Source organism: Triticum dicoccoides, chromosome 3B (genome assembly GCF_002162155.2).
Source record: "Triticum dicoccoides isolate Atlit2015 ecotype Zavitan chromosome 3B, WEW_v2.0, whole genome shotgun sequence".
NCBI lineage: Eukaryota > Viridiplantae > Streptophyta > Magnoliopsida > Poales > Poaceae > Triticum > Triticum dicoccoides.
The window spans coordinates 67375657-67383178 of record NC_041385.1 but is presented as its reverse complement, the minus strand read 5'-3'; the positions used below and the strand labels follow the sequence as shown (position 1 = coordinate 67383178).

Sequence of the window (7522 nt, the reverse complement as noted above, 5' to 3'; positions counted from 1 at the left end):
TGGTATCGGATAGCTCTTTGGGGCTGTTTTTATTTCCTTTCCTTTAGTTTGATGTAAATAACCTTATTAGATGTTGATGGAAAACAACTTCAAAAAATCCCGTCAACAGGAGATCCAGGTAATGAGGTGAAGGTAAAAAAGTTATGAAACGTTTAATAGCATGAACATTCTAATCATACCCGTCTTGTGATTTGACTGTTTATAGTGACTCAACTCAACGATTCTAACACTAAATCTCATGAAACTCTTGTACTCCCTCCGTTCCTAAATACTTGTCTTTCTAGAGATTTCAACAAGTGACTACATGCGGCGCAAAATGAGTGAATCTACACTTTAAAATATGTCTACATACATCCGTATGTTGAGTCCATTTGAAATGCCTAGAAAGACAAGTATTTCGGAACGGAGGGAGTATTTATTAATCCTCTCTGTTTTCATATGCATTTTCGATCCTGTTTTTATTTTCCCTATCACTACATTTCCATAATCCGGCGAATCAAAGATGCCCTCGACATACATGCAAAGGCCACCTATCTAGTCTTGTAACAAGGGAAAATCTTTTCATCGGATTTGTCAAGTTTTCCGCGGATATTGTCATTTCTACTTTAACCAAAGTTCACATTGTTAACATTACCACAGTGGAAAATATGTTGAAGTGTGCTAGTTATGTGAGGCTAGTGACTACCCACTTAATATAAACTTTGATAACAAGATAGTAAGTCCCAAGATCTTGGCCCAAGGAATAACAACTCTTGACCAAACAGAAACTCCAAAACAATCAATATCTGTAGCTACCTTAAGTACAGTTAAAAAGTGCTGGCACACTGAAAAACTGTACTAGCTCCCGAGAGGACCCTAGCAAGTGCAAACTGCATACTTTAGTTTCAGGTGTGATTGGGCCACATGAATAAAAACGTAACAATAAAGAACACACATGAATATGCGAGTGCAAAATCGATGATTACAGAATATGTGAAAGTTGAAAGATTATGTAAAATGAATGGGCGAACAAAATGTTTGACTGAATGTAAAAAGTTCGAGTGTAGGTGGGCATTGAATTAAACAATTCTTAGGAATTTTGTGGAATAAGCACACTATCTAAAAAAATGTATGTCTACCTTTCACTCTGTAATTATGGCTCCACTAGCTCCATATATCTGGCGACGCATAGCAATGATGAGGCTACAGGTGCCTCAGTGGCGTCGCCGGCTTCTTGGCCATGCCATCGCAAACGCGGCCTCTCAACAAGCTGGATAAGACGCTGAGAATCAGAAGGGGTGACATTGGATATCCGCTGGGCACCTTCGTAATCCCAATTAGATTGATTACACTGTTGATGAGTTCTTCATTGACTCGGAGAAGGGAGAGTGCTTAAAATTTGGGTAATATGTCCTTTGTAGATCCCTCCTTTACCCTTGATAGCTCAGTCAGATATGGCTGTAGTTAATACTACTACATCAAGATAACCGAGGCAATGAACAACCTTGTAGCAAAATAACAAAATAGCAACCTGGGGATATTTTTGAAATGTCAGTGACCGAGAGAAAATTCTAATATGAGGAAACTAAATTATCTGATAGTATTATGCAAGCTCACCAGAACATAGATAGTATGTTGAATATATAGGTTGACCAGCTAACAAAATATCAGTTGTTGGGTAACTATGAACTTGTAAACAAAATAAAATACTGACCTGCAGTTTGTTTTTATCGGCCTTCTGCATGCGCAATATCTGAAAATATGGCTTCCTGTGCTGCGATGCTAATTGTTGAGTTGGTGGATGGTTTGTCTGAATGCACCGCGCTGATCTGAAGAGATGAAGCACCCTCTGCACGGTTGCTGTTGTAGCTTGCACTAGCCTGCTGCAGCTGGAGTGCGACCTCAAGGTTCCAAAGTACATCACCCATTGATGGCCTCTCTATGCTACGATCAGCTACACATTTCTCTGCTATCTCTGCAAAAACCCTGAAGCACTCAGGGGTGATTTCCTCCTTAACACGGGGGTCAACAATCTCCTCAAGTACACCGTTCTTCCAGCAAGATAGCGCCCAGTCACGCAAGCTCACTTGCTCATAAGGGAGCTCAGTGTTTATCACAGGGCGCGCACACAGGGTCTCAAACAACACGACCCCGAAAGAGTACACATCTGATTTTTTGGTGAGACGCTGCAGCCGGAAGTACTCCGGATCAAGATATCCAAAGGTGCCCTTCACAGCAGTGCTCATGTGGGTGTTTCCAATGTCTGGACTAGCCTTAGACAGACCGAAGTCGGAAACCTTTGCCATTAACCTATCATCCAGTAGGATGTTGGTGGTCTTGACGTCACGGTGGATGATTCCTTGCTCTACGCCGGTGTGGAGGTAATGCAGTCCTTGGGCTGCACCGATGCAAATCTCAAGGCGCTGCTGCCACGGTAGTGGTGGGTTCCTGGTGTTGTACAGATGCTCACGCAGTGTTCCATGAGCCATGTAGTCATACACCAGAATCATCTCATTCTTCTCCTCACAATAGCCAATCAGAGACACAAGGTGGCGATGGCGGAAATTGCACAGCATCTCGATTTCAGTCTGGAACTCATGAAAGCCTTGTTGGGATTTCTGGTCACATCGCTTGATTGCCACCTTTGTCCCTCCATCTATATCGCCGATGTAGACATTCCCGAAACCCCCTCTGCCGATAATAAGTGCTTCATCAAAGTCTTTGGTGGCAACTTGAATTTTAGCAAATGAGAAATGACGTACAAGATCACATGTAGACTTTATGCATTTAGTTGGATGCTTCACATGTCCATAGTCGGTCTTGCCGGGACTCTTCGCTACCTTCTTCCGTCTGTATATAACACACATGCTGAAAAGGGCAATCAACAATAAAGCAAAACCACCAGTAGTACCACCGATGATTGCTTGTATGCCACCTTTGGATTTTCTTTCACCATTAGATAGCCTATTAGGATTCACATCAGGCTTTTGCGGAAGTGGAGGACTGAGCCCAGCAAGATTGCTCGGTCCGTAATTCTGTAGCTTGAAGACCTCGAGACCATTCAGAATTGCATCCGAATACTGTGGTTTACTTGAAAGATCAGGGTGAAGTGCAATCCACATGTCCACCTGACGAGAACCAATAGCCATGATAACATATTCAGTGTACGTTGGTCTACCGATTCCTCCGCTCCGGACGATGACATCCATTTGCTTCTGCGTTGTCTGGTTGTTGATGTAGATGAAGAATGACCTCTGATTCACCTTGGTAATAGGATACTTAATCTCACAGAAATGGAACCTTAGGAGGTAAAAGAAACCTGCATCAACTGGAAAAATCCATGTAAGGTTGTAGTTCAGGTTGATCTGTGCAGTTGGCCCCATCGACCGAGCTGTACCATAGACATCAACTGGGGCGGTGTAATTCGGCACTCTAGATGTATAACTGATAGTCAAATTATCATTTTTCCAAAAGGTCAACCCAGAGCCACCAAGTATGTATTGGGCATCATTGGCCCATGAGCGGTAAAAGCCCGAGTCACCTTCCGTGGAAATGGCTGGGCCCCCGACATTGAGCCGGTACATAGTCTGGAGGCTCATGTCAGCGTCGAATGTGAATGGAGATGTGTTATCACCGCTGACTAATCTTATGTCAGGTGTTGCGAAGATGTCAGGCGTGGGCACAATCTCAATGCCGTTCACAAATGCATAAGACCCATACTGTTGTGCTGATGGTGCAAAGGTGAGGTCCAAGCTGCCTGAAGAAACATTCACCGAGAATTCACGCACAAGGTAGGCAGAAGTGATCGCCTGAGCTGTTTGCAAAGCATTGAAGTCATTTAAGAGGACAAGATTCCGTGACGTGACTACGAAGACGGCATCTGAGACAGCATAGTATTCGTAAGCAGTTGAAAAGAAGTATAGGCGTAAGAACATTCGGCCTGGACTGACAGGGAAGGAATAGGTGTAATTTGAAGTAAAGATGCGTGCAGTTGTATAAGGAACCCTGGGGGTGAGTGAAGGGGTTTGGCCTAAAGCAATGGCTGCAACTCCTTTCATTGATGGCGCGAATTTGGAGCCGGTGTCCCCATCCCAAGTACGACCACTATCATCATCGTTTTGGGTTGATGATCCGCAATTTAGGAGGATAAGGCCAGAGGTTGTGGAGTTGTTATCAGCCGCCTTGGCAATCGACAAGAGAGCTAACAGTGTGAGGAATGTGAGGGTAACCGGTAAGGTTGGGAGCACCATTGCGGTGGTTGGTGTACCAGGATAAAATAATTGGGGACTCCCTTACATCAACGTGCTACAGGGGGGCAGTTGTATAGAGCAAGAACATTGTTATTTTCTTGGACTTTGGGGTAAGGAAATGTCGGGAAAATTGAGGATCTTAGGATCGTGCTATTGTTTAGTGAAGTTGGCGCACCTAGAGAGCCACAAAACCTGCAATCGCAGCAAAAAAGAAGTTGATAATTCAGTAAACTGAATCATGCAATTTGAACAAAAGCTCATTGATGCAAGGCAGAACATCCACGTGTCTGAGTAAGAGAACACAACTAATAATTGCAAGAACTTTAGTAAAGTGAAGTTCCTGGCATCACCGAAAGTTGAGAACAGTACCAGAAGACAGACATAGACAAAGCCTGCTCAATAATTTCTTTCCAATAGTAGTGCAAATAAGAAGAAGAAAAAAAAAGAGTGCGAGAATTTAGCTCAACATAGAAGTAGCCAATATATATCTCACAAGGGAAGATCCAGAATGTACAAACAGAACGTTTAGGAAAGAAATCAAGTAAACATTAGTATACGTTTGTGCTTGAAAAATTCACACCAAGAGGAAACACATGGAGCAACAGTCCTTTTTTTGACCTGTGGAGCAACAGTCCTGAATGATGATTCCACATCTACAAAAGACATTGGTGGACAACTTGCCTTTTATTTTGATGTTTCCCCTAAAAGAGGTCTACTCTTCTTACTAGATTCGAAATCATACTTTTTAAAAGTCTAAAAACAAAACAATCCAAGCAGGAAAACCTCAATTGCTGTCACTCGAAAACACACAGTATGGTGATTGTGGATGAAAAAACTGACTTCAGGGGAATCCCTTGGCAAAATTTGGGGCAGAAGCTAAGCCTTAAAAGATTCAAGCCCAAGAATGGACACACAGAGCATATCCAACCGAATCAACTAGATAAAGGAGCTCGAAAAGAAGAGGAGGAGGATGCATGGTTACCTCAATAGGAAGGCCGAGCTGATGTGGGAAGAGAAATCAAAGCCATGGGCGAGATGAAGGCCCGAGCAGCAGCAGTTACGGCGCTTTTGGTGGGCACAAGTGATGAGATTGAGCATGCACTCGCCGAGTGCTTTAGTGGACTAAAATATGTGACATGCCACCCCCGGGAGTAATATTAATCGCAAAATAAGCAGCACACGAAGCAACTCGGGGCAAAGGATGGTCAAAGAATGAAAGTTGAATGGTCGCTGGTTCAAAGCAATCATAAATCTCTCAACTTAAAGATGTAGTGTCCACCGGAAAGTTATAGTTCCACGAAAGCATAGGGTTTGTTTATGCTATGTAGCAAGTGGAGCAATATGTGACCAATCAACCAATTAATAGAATAGAGAGCTACTGCCACTGCCAGGATAAGGAAATTGTTTTGTGCCACCATGCCTTGGATGGGAGTAGCTCAAGGACTAGCGGAGATGCTTCCTAACAAACACCAGGAGACTATGTAAATTTAAAACTAATTAAATGTGAGATCCAAGGGGTATCTTTCAGACCTCAGTGGTCAATGGCTGGACCGCATCTCCGTCTATCTCGACCACCAACGTACATCATCAAGCCATTACGACAGGTGATGAAATTACAGTGCTTTACTTCAAACACTTCAGAATCTGGAAATGCACAAACTTGGCCTTCAACTAGCCGCTCTTTGAAACACATTTTTATCTGTGTTTGTGAATTGTGATGTATATTGGCTTGGATGGTTTTTCCCTGCAAGTGATAGGCCGGAAGAAGCATCAGTATGTTGAGAAGACCAAAAAATAAGGGTGCTAACTGGAGAATTCTGTTTGGTGTCAAGGTTCAGGCAGGGAATGTGTCAGTGACCTTATCGTCGATCGAAAAATCTCGAGGCTGAACAACGTGTGGCCATGATTTGGACCGAAGGCTCCCCACATCAGTGGCATACGCACCCGGACCCGGACTATGTACCTCTGCTTTGAAGCTGTTAATTCAGACAGTGGGGTGAACTGAACCTCAGCTGCATCCATCTTACCCTTAATGCCTGAAACTTAAGCTCCGCAGACATCTGGACACAAAATCAAAATGAATACAGTGTGGTCAATCTTTTTGTGGCGTCCCTATATATGTCAATCCCAACAATTGTGCAAAAAAATTGGGAATGTGCAGCAATATTTTTCACCATGAAGCTGAAACAAACCTGAATGAGATGCGAGGTGGAGCGCTGTCGCGGTCGAGCCCACCCAACCCCACCCATTGCCGTCCATCTCCGCCCGCCTCCACCACCACTAGGCGTGCCCGCTGGCACTGGCCCGACCGCCGTTTCCGGCCACCCGCAGCCGGCGTCGCCAGCCCGGCCATCCCTCTAAACACTCCGCACAACGGCATCTTCTCCGACGCCGGCGAGCCCCCGCACCCTCAACCCTGACCCACTCAGGCCGTCTCCGTCTCCGACGGCTCGTCAGCCGCCTCGTCTCTGCCGGAGACAGCCGCGTCGTGCTCCGGCTTGGCCAGTTCGCCCCCGCTCCGCAGGCTTATTGGGCCGGGCACATTGACGTCAGCAGCAAACCTGTATGTTGGAAGGACGAAAAGACTACAATACCCTTTGAGTTGAATATATAATCAGATTTGTGAGGAGAGTGTGTAGATTGTACTATAGTGAGGACATTCTCGATGATGTGAAATACTGTAATCAGTTGCAATGGATCATGTTATTTGGATAAAATTACTTTTAGTTATCTTACCTGAATTTGTAATCGTGTAGTACTCTCCGTGTTTCAAAATAATTGAAATTTTAGGATTGTCACTTCCACCGAGTCTATAAATATATTAACATCTACAAAACCAAATTTAATTCATTATAAAATATGTTTTTTAATTATACTCTTGTCTCCAAATTATAAGATGCTCTACTTTTTCTTTTCTTGAATCAAACATATGTAGACGTGTTTTACACTATGTCACCGTAAGCCTATCTATGGGTAGAGGAGAGCGGGACACCTGTTGAAGCTACCGACTAAGGGAAGGCAGGTGGATTAGATCGACTTTAGGGCCAATCCTATCTAGCTTAGAGCATCTCCGACAGCCGCGCTAAACTAGCATTGCGCCGCAAATTAGACCGTTTTAGCGCGCGCGCGACGCAACGGGTGGCTCCAGCGGGCGCGCAAAAACCGCGCGCGCGCTATAACGAGTTGGGCGTGTGGTCAGAAGCACTATCCCGCGCGGTGTATTTGGGGCGCCCGCTTCCGCGCTGTTGGAAATATGCCCTAGAGGCAATAATAAATAAGTTATTATTATATTT

At 44.3% G+C, this 7522-nt stretch overlaps 1 protein-coding gene across 2 annotated transcripts; it reads right to left on the bottom strand.

Annotated features, from left to right (window-relative positions):
• Positions 1 to 971: 971 nt before the first annotated feature.
• Positions 972 to 6464, bottom strand: LOC119274753 (receptor-like protein kinase FERONIA). Of its 2 annotated transcripts, XM_037555477.1 has the most exons (5): positions 6422 to 6464; positions 6088 to 6289; positions 5212 to 5973; positions 1694 to 4421; positions 972 to 1510 (listed from the first exon to the last, which is right to left on the bottom strand). In XM_037555477.1, exon 4 carries the CDS (start codon positions 4227 to 4229, stop codon positions 1707 to 1709), a length of 2523 nt encoding a protein of 840 aa, XP_037411374.1. In that variant the 5' UTR covers positions 4230 to 4421; positions 5212 to 5973; positions 6088 to 6289; positions 6422 to 6464; the 3' UTR covers positions 972 to 1510; positions 1694 to 1706. The 2 variants fall into 2 exon arrangements, with proteins under 2 accessions (XP_037411374.1, XP_037411373.1); XM_037555476.1 differs by having other exon boundaries at positions 1694 to 5973.
• Positions 6465 to 7522: the final 1058 nt, after the last annotated feature.